Consider the following 13960-nt stretch of genomic DNA (forward strand, 5'->3'; position numbering starts at 1 on the left):
GGTGAATGGCTGCGCTCTGTGAGTGAGCAGAATATTCTCACAGGACTGGCTGCGGAACCTTCCCAGGCTGCCTGATTCAGTTTTCACCCTCCAGGGAAGGCACGCACCAAGATGGCAGCTGCGGGGGCGCTGCTTACCCTGCGGCTCCAGTGCTTTTCACCAAGAAGGAGGAAGGGAGGGATGTGGGCGACCGGGTCAGAGCCGCTAGGGTTTGTGAGGTTCGACTGACAGCCAAACACCGCCCCTCGCCTGAGTACTGGCGGCGGGCGGGGCCGATGGAGGGTGGAACCTGCAGAGGTCTGCCAATGGCGTGCAAGAGGCGGGTCCACGGCAACCGCAAGCGGAAGAGTCAAAGTTCAGGAGCTAGAGCCCTCAGGGAGCTTGGGAATTTCAATACCCCTACTTAACCAAGATGCTGAGTACCTCCCTGAACCCGCAGAACGCCACCTGGTCAGACACCGTCTCTCTGCTCTTGGCTCTTGGCATTCCTCTCTACTTGGGCTACTACTGGGCATGTGTGCCCCAGGTGGGTGAGGGCTGAGCTCTGGCCGCTGCGCTTGGGGTTCTAGAATGTATGGGGGTAGTCTTCAGCCTGGGCTCCAGCCCTTTTTGAAAGCTTGAATAGTTGGCTCTCCTGCGCCCAGTGAATTTTGCTATTATGAACAGAGAGCCGGTTCTGCTCTTTAGATTCTCGGAATCTTCCCTGCTAGCTGGGTCTTTTAGGCACAGGAAGGGCGCACCCCCTGTACTGTTGACTGATAAAGGTGGGGGTGGAAGGTAGAGTGTCAGAGATCTGTGCTTTCTGCTTTCCTTTTTTAGGTGGCCTAACGTGCAGCTTATGTTTGCTAGCTGCCCAGAATAAGGGAACGAATGCCTGTGTGGTACTGGCACCAGTCCATCAGTTTGGCAAGGCCTCCTTTCCTTTGAGGACTGGCTGAGGTTTCTGCCAAGCTTAGGACAACTGGATAATTCTACCTCTACACACTTGGCCCTGTTTTAAGTTCTAGACACTTAGTGTATACCGTGCTGAGGAAGTATTAGCAGGTTGTTTTTGATCAATTTGGATATTTCCTCAACTGAAATGTAGATAAAATGTATAATCTACATATCCAGGAAAGCTAACATTTTTGATCTCATTAAAATCTATCGAGGTAAATGAGTTTAACAAGAAACCTATCGATTCAACATCTTTAAATTAGTCCTGGCCCCTGGGAAGGTTAAGACAGGAAGATCACTTGAACCCAAGAGTTTTAAGCCATCCTGGGCAACACAGCAAGGTCCTTGCCCATACAGTGAGGCCAAGGGGCCTGTCTCAGAGAACAGAGAACTGTTGTTGCCACTGGTAAATGGAAGTAATGTAAATCAGAAGTAAAGAGGTGTTCCGGTGGTTAAGGGCACCTGGGTTCAGTTCCTGACACCTACATGGCACTTCTAGCTCACAATGGTCTATAACCCTCTCTGGCTTCCAGGGGCACCAGGCATATAGGTGATGCACAAATATTCATGTAGGCAAACACTCACACAAGTTAAATAAAAGTAAATCTAAAATATAAATGGTAAAAAAATAAAAATGTTTAAAAATCACATGATTAGGCCGGGCGGTGGTGGCGCACGCCTTTAATCCCAGCACTTGGGAGGCAGAGGCAGGCGGATCTCTGTGAGTTCAAGACCAGCCTGGTCTACAGAGCTAGTTCCAGGACAGGCTCCAAAACCACAGAGAAACCCTGTCTCAAAAAACAAAAAAAACAACAAAAAAAAATCACATGATTATTCATTAGCACAATACTGGGAATGCAATGGAGCATTTAACAATTTTACCTACAATTTATTATTGTTGCTCTCATAGCTATTAATTCTGCTTTCCCCTTGTTTGCTCTTCCTTTGGGCAGACCAATTAACCTATGAGAGTCATGATTTCTTATCAAATAAGGTTGTGATTAGTCTGCATTATAGCAGTGACTTCATTGTTGCTATTCCAGGGTTAAGGACCAGGGTCCAAGTCACAGTATCAACTGGGCCTCTTCAGAGTATCATTTCCTTAGTCCTCTTCAGTAGCAGGACTGTAGATAAAACAGGATCTGATTAAGTTACTTAGAAAAGCCACTTATGGTTTAAAAAAAATTACTTCCTCAATACTGGAGATTGAATGTAGAGCCTACCACTGAGCTGCTACACCTCAACCCTTCAATTCCAGTCTGTAGAGTCCCCCAATTTTGTTCGGCATACTCTTCTTAAGTCCGTAAGGCTAGGCCCTCCTTCTCATTTACTTCGTGGCTATGCAGAACCAAGCAGAGAGGCTGAGTCAGGGCTTTGTGCCCATTGACCTCATTTATCCCTATTATTCCATCTCTGTTCTCTTTCCCCTAGTTGGCATGAAAAAAGGAAATATTTGTTCACATTATGGATGCTTCCTCCTATACAGCACAGCCTAAGAACTGGGGCTCCACAAAACAGTATGAGGTGCCCTTGTAAAAGCAGCCCTTCAGCACTGAGCACACACATTAGAGAAAGGCAGAAAGAATGTAGTCAAGGGTGTGCTAAATCACTGGGGCCCAGGAAGAGCCAGACTGACCAGAGGAAGCTTCGGGAGATGCATCTGGACAATTTAATGGTAATACAAAAGATCACAGATTGCACGGCGTTGACATTTCTTTGCCTGGTCGAGAATCCCAACCAGCAGAGCATGCTGACACAAGCCCAGCACAGAGATAGGAGGCTTATGATGAGTTCAAGGCCAGTGTGGGTATAGTACAACTTTGTCTCAAAAAAAACCAGCCACCCTAGTCTAGAGCTGTCTCAGCCCCGAAGAGCATGTACTGCCCCTGCGAATCAGTTTGTGTCTAGCATCCATGCTGTGGTACTCAACTGCCTGTAACTCCAGCTCTTCTGGACCCCACAGGCAAGATCTGCACCTGTGTACATTACCCACAAACACAGGCACGTCATTAAAATAAAATCAAACCATAAAAAAAAGGCCCAGACTCCAACTAACCAACCAGAGGACCACAGCCCTTATTGTAGGGGATCACCTGAGCAGTTTATACTATCTGCTCTCCCACGAGTGGACTTGAGGGGACAGGCTGAGTGAGGAAATCAGTACCCCTTCGGTCAGTTCTGGAGGTGACCCTTTATGACAGGGGTTCTTTGGCACTAGATGACTGTATTATTGATGGTGACCTGGCCATTCTAGTCTGAATTATGCTGTACCCTTCACTATGGCAAAGCCGTGTCCTTAAGGCTGGACTCTGGGGAAGAAATCACTCATTCTCCCATTTCTGGGACAAGAGAAAAATGAAGCCAACTGTGTTGTGTGATTACAGAGGCCTCGTCTGGTGGCTGGGCCTCAGTTTCTGGCCTTCCTGGAACAACACTGTCCAGTCACTGTGGAGACTTTCTACCCCACATTGTGGTGTTTTGAGGGACGGCTACAAACCATCTTTCGAGTCCTCCTGCAGTCTCAGCCTAAAGTCTCTTACCAGAGGTAAGGACAGTCAGAACACAGAGCTGCCAGTTTTAGGGTATCGGTGTACCTCTTTAAATGAACGCAATCTTTGCCCTAGAGTGTGGTGTGAACTGGGCAAATGGAAAGGTTCTTTACTTGGCACCTACACAAGCATAATAGTTCATCTCCATTCTATATGGGCAGCCTTACTGTTTTATATAAAGCATGCCTTCAAAGAATAGCCATGGCAACCGGCAGAGTTTGTGGGTGAGCCAGACGGTAGACTTTGGAGTCCAATTCCTGATAGTATCTTTGTATACCCATCTCTCTTGAATCCCAGTGAAGTCCTCGAGACCGACGATGGAGGCCAATTCCTTCTAGACTGGGCTGAGCAGCCTAAGAACAGTCACTACCCAGACCCCACCACCCAGCCCATCGTATTGCTGCTTCCAGGCATCAGCGGCAGTAGCCAGGAGCCATACATCTTACACCTAGTTGACCAAGCTTTGAAAGATGGCTATAGGTAAGGATGGGGTAGAGCTTGGGAAGGGGAAGTGGATCTGACCCTGATACAGTACTTTTGGCAGGGGCCTTTCTGCAGACAACCAAAGGGGAGGGTCTTCTTAGGAGGGCTTGGCTCACCTACCTGTGTTGCCCCAGGGCTGTTGTATTTAATAACCGTGGCTGCAGAGGGGAAGAGCTGCTGGTGAGTACCCTCCTTCTTGTGGTGGCCCTGCACCTGCTCCCTTTAGAGATCACTGGCCCTAAGGCTTTGCCTACTTACCGTCCCCCCTACCCTTCGGCGCTACCTCCTGAGTCCTCCCATTTGGCTGCCTTCTGGCAAGAGCCGCCCTCCCTAGCCGACGCCCCACTCTGCCCCCAGACTCACAGGGCGTACTGTGCCAGCCACACTGAAGACCTAGAAACAGCTGTGAAGCACATAAAGCGCCGCTACTCGCAAGCTCCGCTGCTGGCTGTGGGCATCTCCTTTGGAGGGTAATAGTTGACTGGATTTACTCTAGATCTTCTGTCTTTTCCTTTTCTTCTGCCCCAGTTAACTCACGCCAACACTTTCCATGGCCTTTTCATCCAATTTTACAGGATCCTGGTGCTGAACTACCTGGCACGGACCAAGAAGGCTGGAGGCCTGGCAGCAGGACTGACAATATCTGCGTGCTGGGACTCCTTTCAAACTGTTGACTCTCTGGAGACCCCGCTCAACTCACTGCTCTTCAACCGGCCCCTCACTGCTGGACTCTGCCGGCTCATCGCCAGGTAGGACAGCAGACACACCCGGCTCTGCTAGTGCCTGGGTCAGTTCCACGTGGGGTCTTCTTGGTGAGGTAAGAAAACAGAAGCTGGGAGCTCTGAGAGGGGCAGGAGTCCAGACAAACCCTGATGTATTCTTTTCCAGAAACAGAAAGACAATTAGAAAGGTGCTGGATGTAGACTTTGCCATAAAGGTATTTTTCAACCATCCCTTACCCAGGGTCGGTCTCCTGTTGTCTCCTGTTTTCTAATATCACAGCCTATTCCATACCTCCACCATACAGGCCCGCACAATCCGCCAGCTGGATGAGCGTTACACGTCTGTGGCTTTTGGGTATAAAGACTGTGCAGCCTATTACCAAGCCTCGAGCCCGAGAACTAAGGTAGATGCCATTCATACTCCTGTTCTTTGCCTCAACGCAGCAGACGATCCCTTCTCCCCAGCCCATGGTGAGTGGCTTCAACACTGCGGACCTGATCCCAAGGCTAGTAGGCCACACATGTGGGTTCTCACTGCCGGGCAGCTTCCTGACCTCCTCTTTCACTCCCTCCCAGCCTTCCCTCTGCAGGCTGCTCAGAAGTCTCCCTACGTTGCGCTGCTCATCACAGCTCGGGGTGGCCACATTGGCTTCCTGGAAGGACTGCTTCCCCAGCAGCACTGCTACATGAACCGTGTCCTGCATCAGTATGCCCGAGCCGTCTTCCAGCACTCCGGGGAGCTGCCTGACCTTGGGGCACTCACTCCTTCTGAAGATGGAAAGAGCTGACAAGAGAGCTGTTTGGGGTCTCGGTGCAATCTTTCTTTGTTTATTAAATATCAACTCTTCCTGCCTAATGAGCTGAGGCTCACTTTCCCTTCCCTCAGGCCGGAGTAAACCATCCAGGAGCTTACTGTATCTGTGGCCTGGCTGGTTTGCTGCTACCCAACTGAGCCCACAGACCACTGCTACCTGAGTCTTCCTTTGCCTCTTCCTGCCCTAACAGCAAGTGCTAGCCCAGACTTTTTCTCAACAAAAGCCAAGGACCTCGTGTAATGGCTGTAAGGGGAGGAGGAGAAGCAGTTTCTGGAGGAAGGATGGCAATGCCTCCAGGCTCTTGGTCACCGTCACATATTTCTAGAGAAGGAAGAGCTAACTCTGGAGCCCTGGGAGGCAGAGGGAATGAGGCAGGTAGTGTGCCCTGGGCTTCAGACCACACTGTCCTAAATGGATCCACAGGTGATGAGTGCAGGGCTCCCAGGATCCAGAGTGATAATGGGGCCACAGGCAAGCTTTAGCTGAGGGACAAACAGTACCCATCAGTCTCGGCAGAGGCAGCCCCAGCTGTGGACTGCAACAACTCTGCTCTGGGAGGTGGCAGTGTCCAAGCCCGATTCCCATTGGTCATGGAGGCTAAAGAAAACCTGGAAAGGCACTCTGGAGCAGCAGGATGGTCACAATGATAAGGCCGACACACATCAGGAGCAGAAGCCATACAGGAACACTCCCTGAGGGTGGGACAAGGGAAGAAGTGAGCGGGCAAGGGAGCCTCAGAGCTCAAGGCCAGAACCCTGAACCCCCTGCATTCAAGGAGGGGAAAGGGTGGACAAAAACAGGGGTCAATTTTTGCGATAACTAAAGATGAAGCGGTATCCCCGATACACACGACAGAACGTTCACTCACGCCGTGAGGGCAGCAGGTGCAGCTGGCAACGACTATCCACAGCCACAGAGAAAAGAGCAGTTTCATGGGATCCAAGGAGCTGTGGACCACAGCCCTTCTCAGGTAAAAAGGTGACATCTGTCACCACAATGCCATGGGCCTCCTTCACATAGTAGAGACGCTGTGGAAGGAGAAGACAAGCGAGGAAAGCCTAATTGGAGGCTCCTTTCTGGGAAACATGTTCCACAGCCCCAGTAGGCTTCCCCTGTGAACTGGGCCAGACTCTTTCCTGTACACTCAGGGTAGAGTAAGCCTGTAGCCCTCCCAGAGGGTTGTGCCAACCTCTCCCCATTACCTGGAGAGAGAAAGCTATGTAGATGGCGACAGAGCCAGTGACCGTGCCTAGGCCTAGGAAGGTACCCGATTCACTGTAACATACAACAAAGCATTAGTTGTTCTGAAAGCGTGTGTGACACCCTCTCCCCCGACAGCATCCTCGAGAGACTGAGTCAGGACTCACTCCCCTCTCCAGCTGAGCAGCAGTCTCTCATACCTGACACTGAGGCAGGAGATGACTTCATGGCCACAGGGCCTGGTCCGGAGCGGCAGGAAGGTGGAACTGTCCCAGGCTGTGAGGTAGCAGGGTGCAGGCTGACGCAGGCGCTTGTGGGGGATCTGTACTGTGAAGAGCCGCAACCCCCCGGGCTGATCTGGAACCTTCCCAAACCTGGAAGCCGGGAAAAAGGCTTTTTCAGTTGCTGCTAGACCTCAGGTTTGTGCCTTCCTGTACCCTGGTCACATCTGAAACCACCTCCAACAAGGCTACAGTCATCCCCAGCCCCTCCTGATCTCTTTCTGCTTCACCAATACTGCTGAAGTGTGCCTCGTTTAGCCGCCCCAAGCTCTTCACACCTGCAGGCCTGGTAGCGGTATGGTGTGTTAGAAGAGGTGGTGGATCCATTCTCTTGCCATTGGAGCTGTGCCACTAGCTGATCCTTCTGCCACACGGAGGCCTTGAAGTCCCAGCCCACAGTAACCAACTGGGCAGGAGTAAAGAGTCCAAAGATGGATAGTTAGGACATCTACTTACTAGGCAAGCAGCCTAAGAGCCTCCCCTCTTCTGCACCAGCACCCCACATTCCCACCTCCTTACCTTGCCATCAGGACCGAGAGCCAAATCTCCAATCTCCCCTTCATGTGCTTTGAAATCCAGAACTTTCTCCAGACTAGGTACCTACAGCCAAGCCAGTATCATGGTTCAGACCAGACACAGCAAGAACACTATGACCCCCATCTCTCTTGTCCTAACGGCCACTCACAAGTTTCCCAGAGCCGGGCGGTGATGGCGCACGCCTTTAATCCCAGCACTTGGGAGGCAGAGGCAGGCGGATCTCTGTGAGTTCGAGGCCAGCCTGGTCTACAAGAGCTAGTGCCAGGACAGGCTCCAAAGCTACAGAGAAACCCTGTATCGGAAAAAAAACAAAACAAAACAAAACAAAAAAAACCCAAGTTTCCCAGAAAGCGTGTTTGAATCCTCACAGTTCACGTCTTTTAAGCCCCTCGAACCATACCTTCCAGACACGAACATGGCCATCAGTCCCTCCGGTGGCAAGCAAGGTATTATCATGGTTGAAGCGTACCACTTTCTGCAGTGGTTCAGTGCTGAAGTCTGTCTGTACAGCCTCCAAATTCTTCACTCTGAGTTCAACCCCTTCATGCTGAACCTCCACTCCTGACTTCTTCTCTGCTGGAGCTGCCCGCTTCCTTTGTCGAGGTCCCTGCTCCTTGGAGCCTGCAGCACACACATTTGCCAGGGTCCAGATTTCTTTGGGTTTTTGTTTTGTTTTGTCTTTGTTTTTCAGGCAGGGACTTGCTATGTAGCCCAGGCTAGTCTTAAATATCCTCTTAATAAATATCACTCCTAAGTACTGAGGCTGCACCACAACCTAGCTGAATCCAGGCTTCTGTACTAAGGACCAGTCCTTCTTTACTGACAGGGCAGAGAGCGCTCAGCGCTACCATGACCCCACATCTAATCTCTCTTCTTTAAAGACCAAGATTAGAAGGATTTTTCCAAAGCTCCTCACCTGACTTCTCTGCTTTATTGCTCTTCACTTGATGGACCTGGAAACGCAGGAGCTGACAGTGGGCATCCTGCCCGGCAGCAAGGATGTCACCAGCCAGTGCCAAGTTCATAGTGGCCCGCGTCTCTGTGTCATGAGAGTGCAGCAAGGAGGCGCTCAGGCACCCATTGATCTGCTCGAGCTGCAGAAAGTGCTGGGAGGGAACCAAGGTGGGCAAAGTTCAGGCGAGCCCGGAAGTCACATCAGTTCTAGTCTTAGCCATTTAATTCTAGTCTTAGTTGTATTCCTTTGCTTCCCACACCTCTAGCTCACGGGTTTTGGGGTTTTTTTTTTGGTTTTGTTTTTGAAGCTTTATTTTCTTGCTGGAGCTCCCCAATTCAAACAGCAAACAGGGCTTAGATTACTAGGTCCAATTACAGGAAGAAAGGAATCCAGGCTCGAGCTACTTGAAGGCAGACAAGTCACTGTGCCTTCCTGGAAAAGGCCAGCCTAAGAGCTGGCCCTCCGTGGGTGGGCAGCCCAGCTTTCACAGACCCGCACAGCTTCCCGTCTGTTTTTGGACGACTCAACCGTTCTTCTTAGGTGAAAGCAGCACCCAGGCGTCTACGCCGGGTTTTCCTGCTAGAAGCCGGCAAGGCCTAAAGCAGGGGTACAGTCCACCCCTGCATCCCGACCCCGCCCCCCGGCCACCCCGGAATCGCCCTCGGTTACGGTAAGACCAGTTCCCAGTAGCCTTGCGTTCTCACCACGCCATTCTTTATGCCGGTCTTGGCCGCGCCTCCTCCGCCCGCAGCGATGAGCAGCCCGGTCTTGGGGTCCACCCGGAGCGCGTACAACGGGAACGGGGCCCGGTAGAGCTCCAGACCCCGGCGCCGGCCCATCCCGCAAGCGCGCTCACTGTCAGCCCCGCGGAACCCACGACATGCCGTGCCCCTTCGACTGATGCCGAACTCAGTAACGCCGTCGCCGGGAAGACCGAGGACCCGGCTCAGCAAGGCGAGCTCGCCACCACTCAAACCACCGCAGGTCTCCGATCTGCGCTCGCGCGGCTGTCTGACTGGGGCTCGCAGACGCGCAGTGCGCACGCGCCACGCTCTGGGCCTCTCTCCGCGCAAGCGCAGTACGCCAATCCGCGTCAGCACTAGCGGGACGCGCTGCCACGGAACCCCGGCTTCGGATCCGGTTCCTAGCCCGGAGTGACGGCGGATCTGCCATCTTTGTGTGGGGCTTGGGGGCTGGACGAGATTACTAAAGATCAGTAAACATTAAATTAAAAAGTTACAGAATTGGGACGCTCTCCACTCCACTTCAGTAGAGGTAGATACACGGACTCGTAGAAGCCGGGACCTTTATCGCTTCGGAGAGGAAGGGATTTCTCCCAGGGCACAGCGAAGGCAAGGACCCCAAAACAAAGCTGGCTTCAAATCATATTCACTGCTTCTTAACTATGAAGAAATCACTCCCCACTTTGACGGCATCCTCCGCAGCTGATTGGGACCTTTCTCACGGCTTGACACCCAGTTTTTGAACATAGAAGTTACTGGTGGCGGTTGCTCTCTGACAGGTGTTTTCTGTGTTCTGTACCTGGTACCTCACCACTGCCAACCCCCCACCCCCCACCTTTTTTTTTTCGAGTCAGGATTTGTCTGTGTAGCCCTGCCTGTTCTGGAACTCACTCTGTAGACTAGCTGGCCTAGAACTCACAGAGATCTGTGTGCCTCAGCCTCCTGTGTGCTGGGATTAAAGGCGTGGGCCACCACCGCGGGGCTACTGCTACCCCTTTTAAAGTTGTTCTCGCTTTCTCTCTCCCCCTCCTTCCCTCCCTCCCTCCTTCCCTCTCCTCTCTTCTCTCCCTCTCTCCCTCTCTCCCTCCCTCCCTCTCTCCCTCCCTCCCTCCCTCCTTCTCTCCCTCTCCCTCTCTCTCTCCCTCTCTCTCTGGCGTGTGTGGTGTGCCCACAGAAGCCAGAGGAGGGTGTTAGGTCTCCTGGAACTGGAGTTGCAGTTGTGAGCTGCATGGGTGCTGAGAATTGAACCTGAACCCGCAGGAGCAGCAGCTAGCGAACCACTCAGCCATCTCTCCAGTCCTGGAGCCTTCTGGTCTGTACATGGGATTTCTTTGTTTGCCTGTGAATGAGTTGTTCACCATGTCTTTCCCAATGAGGAAAATGGGCTGCTGTGTGTCCACTCAGGCATGCCCTGAGAAATGGGCCCAGTGATCTCTTCTTTGATTCCAATTATGTGTCCACAGACTAGAATTAAACCAGAAAAGGGCCTTGCAGAGGTCTCTAAGCAGCTCAGATACCGGGGTGTGTGGCACTTTCTGTCCTTGACCTTCCTTTCCCTCCAACCTTGTTGAGGGACCTTATCCTACAGCCCTTGAATCCACCCTGTGGGCACAGTAGGACACAGACACAAGTCTCAGGGTTAGCCTTTATTGGATACAGTGAAGGCTGAATGGGGCCTTGGGTGCTTCTGGTCTTCAACCAGGGGAGAGCAGACTCCACAAGGGGTTTCCAGGGTTCAGGGCAGGAGAACACACTTGGCCTCCAGCCAGCCAGCCCTTCAAGGTGTTGTTGTGGCTTCCTAAGGTCTGAGAAGTCCTGGTAGGGAGGGTGGGGTTTGGAGAGGGTGTTCCATAGGGTCTCCGCTGCTCTGGAATTAAGATGGTAACTTTTCGAGAATAGATTCTGGAGACACCGACCTCTTTGGGGCTGTAGACAATCTGGGCCTTGGGGAGGCAGTGACCCATCTTGGTGCCTGAGCTGGAGGCACGGAACATTGGCTGGATTTTAGTGATTGGAGGCCTGCAAACTTGAGGGGCCTGGCCTGGGAGAGTGTGTCTATAACTTGAGTTTCTGGGGTCTGGGTTGTAGGCGGTTGCCTCAGGACGACCTTTCCTTGAGGACTTGCTTCCTGCCGTTTTTTTGGTGGTAGCAGATGCAAGGCTTTGGCCTGGCCCAGAGACAAGTGGAGGCCGAAGCCAATACCTATGCGGAGAGGCCCAGACTCCTGGCCCTGCGCACAGGGCAGTAGTTGAGGGAAGGCAAGCAGCCTTGCCCCCTTCTTGTACTTGGGGGTGGGGCAAGACGGGGTGCGGGGCTGGAGGCACTGTAGACAAATGGGGTACTCCACAACTGGGGCCTGGCCGGGTGTGGATGTGCCGAGCCACAGGCGCTGCAGAAACAGTAGCTGGAGATCTGTTGCAATTCTGCGGTGCCCCACACGCACGACTAGGGCTTGGGCGAGGGCCATTGGGTCCTTGAACTCTGCAGGGTCCACCTTGCTTGCCTTGCATCCCCCTGCCACCACAGGGGACCTGGTGTTTTTGGATTGAGGACACTGCCATGTTTGTTTGTTACTGGAAATCCCTCCAGAAGGGGGGCTGGGGCTGGGGGGCGTGGCTGTGGAACTATGGATGCCCCGGAGGTGGGGAGGAGACTGGCAAGAGTGCGGAGAGGAATTTTGTCCCTGGGAAAGAGAAGAGCGATGGGAAAGAGGAGGGGAGGCGCCCAGCTGGTAGATGAGGGGAGGGGATGAGTGTCGCCAAGGAAGACAGGGGTAGTTCTGGTGAAAGAAAGTGGGGGAACTCTGGAGGGAGGAAGCGAACGGAAGGGGGAAAAAGTCAAAATTTGCGTCAGAAGAGTAGAAGTGAGGCCCGGGAGAGTGGGGCTGTGGCGGAGAAGAGAAGGAAAAATAGGCTGGCCTATGAGCCGGCAAAGGTAGGTGGGGAGAAGGGAGGGACTGATGGGGGGAGAGAGATGCTAAGTTGGATGGAGGGGAGTCAGCAAACTGTGAGAGGACCTGAGGGGGACACTCTGGGGGCACTGTGTTCTGTGGCAGCACCTGGTCCTTGCTTCGAGGCAACATCGCCTTGAATCCAGGAAAAAAAGTGGGCGGGGCCACAAGACTAATTAGAGACCTTCCTGGTTGGTGACTGCCTTCTGCCACAGCAGTGTGGCCGCTGCCTAGTTTCCCTGCAGACGTCAGCAGCAGGCCAAGCGGACATGAAGCCTCTTCTGCTTGTCTCTCGCGTGCTCAGTCCGGAGCCTGCATCTAAGCTTGGCTCTTCACTTTTTCTTAGCCATTCACTAGAGATGTACGGAAATGGGGAATGAGAGTTGTCCCTTGGGAGCCGAGGGGCAACCCTAACTCTGTGGGTGGAACCAAGAGGAAGACCCAGTCTGGAAGACCTGCAGAGAAAAAGACAGAGATCAGGATGTTGGAACGATCGGTCCTTCTGGACTCTGCTCCAGGCACTCAGTTCCAGTGTGAACTTATCACAACCCTAGATGTGAGGTCTTCGGGTGTAGTTCAGCTGGTAGAGCCAGCGCTTGCCTAGCATGCATGAAGTCTTGGGGTTGATCTCCAAGAGCACATAAACATGGCTGTTGTGGGAGCTGCGGGCTTGCTTTTCGTCCCGCACGGCTCCCGCACGGCTAGCTTTACACCAGAAATAACAACACACAAATTATATTCTTTTAAACACTGCCTGGCCCATTATATCTAGTCTCTTCTCGGCTAACTCTCGCACCTGGACTAGCCCATTTCTAATAATGTGTGTAGCACCCCAAGGTGCGCTTACCGGGAAGATTCTAGCCTACGTCCATCCTGGGTCGGAGTTCATTGCGGCTGAGAGGGGAGCATGGCCTCTGAGCTCACTTCCTCTTCCTCCCAGCATTCTGTTCTGTTTACTCCACCCACCTATGTTCTAAGCTATGAGGCCAAGCAGTTTGTTTATTACTTAACCAATGAAATCAACAGATTGATATATGACAGTCCCACATCACATGGCATGCTGGCTAAAGCTTGTATCCCCAGCAGGGACACAAGGAGATCAAGGCCAACCTGGGTTACAGGCATCTGTCTCAACATAACAGCAAGGACACTAGCTGTTTGTCACCTTTGAGGTCAGAAAACCTGGCGGATGCTCTAGAGAAGGGTAAAGCAGCGGAGCAGATGAAAAGGACGGAGGAAAGGAATGGAGATAATGGACAGTTTTACCAATGTGGATTCCTTCTGCTGTTTCCAAGACACTTCCTCAAAAAGGGAAGAGAAAGCAGAGTCACAAAACAGTCTCCTCTGCCTCCAGCCTCTGACCCCCTACACAGACTCTTACCCTGAATTCCACTCCTAGTGGTGCCTCAAGGCCTCTGTCAGGCAGAGCTCTTCTGTGGTGCAGGGTTTTGTCCCTCTATCCCTGACACACAGATTTTGTAAGCATCTTGACTTCCTGGCATGCTAGCTCCCCTAGCCACTTGTCACCCTTCACAGTGGTGTTCCTCTCACTCAACCTGGCCTTGACAGAGGTGATTGTCAGACCCAGTGGCAGCAACAGTAGGGTCAGCAGGTAAATGGCTCGCAGAGACTGAAGCTTTGCCTAAGGGGCGGCATTGCCGCCCCCAGTGGGAGTTGTGGGGCTCATTCCCCGGAAGCGGCTTTCTCTGGTATCAAAAGCCTATGTCACAGAGGTCAGATAATGACATCATAGATTCTGTCCCCCCCTCCCCCATGCTCCAGATCGCGA

At 52.5% G+C, this 13960-nt stretch overlaps 3 protein-coding genes and 1 long non-coding RNA gene across 8 annotated transcripts in view; 2 read left to right on the forward strand and 2 right to left on the reverse strand.

Annotated features, from left to right (window-relative positions):
- The first annotated feature begins 317 nt into the window (after nt 1-317).
- Nucleotides 318-5539, forward strand: Abhd1 (abhydrolase domain containing 1). Of its 4 annotated transcripts, XM_005371351.3 has the most exons (9): nt 318-526; nt 3321-3481; nt 3783-3965; nt 4103-4148; nt 4326-4438; nt 4544-4717; nt 4857-4905; nt 4996-5161; nt 5267-5539. In XM_005371351.3, the coding sequence occupies exons 1-9, from the start codon at nt 413-415 to the stop codon at nt 5476-5478; spliced, it is 1218 nt and encodes a 405-aa protein (XP_005371408.1). In that variant the 5' UTR covers nt 318-412; the 3' UTR covers nt 5479-5539. The 4 variants fall into 4 exon arrangements, with proteins under 4 accessions (XP_005371408.1, XP_026633919.1, XP_013210680.1 ...); XM_026778118.1 differs by having other exon boundaries at nt 4103-4438; XM_013355226.1 differs by having other exon boundaries at nt 4996-5539.
- On the reverse strand, nt 5497-9497 carry Preb (prolactin regulatory element binding). Its single transcript, XM_005371349.2, has 9 exons — nt 9183-9497; nt 8440-8629; nt 7924-8144; nt 7506-7586; nt 7265-7392; nt 6906-7079; nt 6708-6780; nt 6374-6533; nt 5497-6197 (listed from the first exon to the last, which is right to left on the reverse strand). Exons 1-9 carry the CDS (start codon nt 9315-9317, stop codon nt 6103-6105), a joined length of 1257 nt encoding a protein of 418 aa, XP_005371406.1. The 5' UTR covers nt 9318-9497; the 3' UTR covers nt 5497-6102.
- Nucleotides 9498-9611: 114 nt separating this feature from the next.
- Nucleotides 9612-13960, forward strand: part of LOC113455768 — a 13448-nt gene continuing 9099 nt past the window's right edge. The window contains exons 1-3 of one of the 2 annotated variants that reach the window (XR_003376742.1): nt 9612-10000; nt 10396-10533; nt 13255-13937. This is a non-coding gene — a long non-coding RNA (uncharacterized LOC113455768). Of the gene's footprint in view, nt 10001-10395; nt 10534-13254; nt 13938-13960 lie in introns of those variants that run through there. The other variant, XR_003376741.1, reaches the window with a different exon arrangement.
- Nucleotides 10527-12780, reverse strand: Prr30 (proline rich 30). The gene has a single exon (XM_005371352.3). The coding sequence runs from the start codon at nt 12301-12303 to the stop codon at nt 11095-11097; it is 1209 nt and encodes a 402-aa protein (XP_005371409.1). The 5' UTR covers nt 12304-12780; the 3' UTR covers nt 10527-11094.

This window comes from Microtus ochrogaster, unplaced genomic scaffold (assembly GCF_000317375.1).
Source record: "Microtus ochrogaster isolate Prairie Vole_2 unplaced genomic scaffold, MicOch1.0 UNK106, whole genome shotgun sequence".
Taxonomy (NCBI): domain Eukaryota; kingdom Metazoa; phylum Chordata; class Mammalia; order Rodentia; family Cricetidae; genus Microtus; species Microtus ochrogaster.

Excerpts from the sequence above, each read along its gene's own strand:
- Abhd1 (XM_026778117.1), top strand. The coding sequence starts at position 413 with ATGCTGAGTACCTCCCTGAACCCGCAGAACGCCACCTGGTCAGACACC. Across the intron at positions 527-3,320 it reads ACTGGGCATGTGTGCCCCAG|AGGCCTCGTCTGGTGGCTGG; the intron begins GTGGGTGAGGGC and ends GTGTGATTACAG. Across the intron at positions 4,439-4,543 it reads GTGGGCATCTCCTTTGGAGG|GATCCTGGTGCTGAACTACC; the intron begins GTAATAGTTGAC and ends CCAATTTTACAG.
- Preb (XM_005371349.2), bottom strand. The coding sequence starts at position 9,317 with ATGGGCCGGCGCCGGGGTCTGGAGCTCTACCGGGCCCCGTTCCCGTTG. Across the intron at positions 7,587-7,923 it reads GCCATGTTCGTGTCTGGAAG|GTACCTAGTCTGGAGAAAGT; the intron begins GTATGGTTCGAG and ends GCTTGGCTGTAG. Across the intron at positions 7,080-7,264 it reads TACCGCTACCAGGCCTGCAG|GTTTGGGAAGGTTCCAGATC; the intron begins GTGTGAAGAGCT and ends CCCGGCTTCCAG.
- Prr30 (XM_005371352.3), bottom strand. The coding sequence starts at position 12,303 with ATGTTGCCTCGAAGCAAGGACCAGGTGCTGCCACAGAACACAGTGCCC.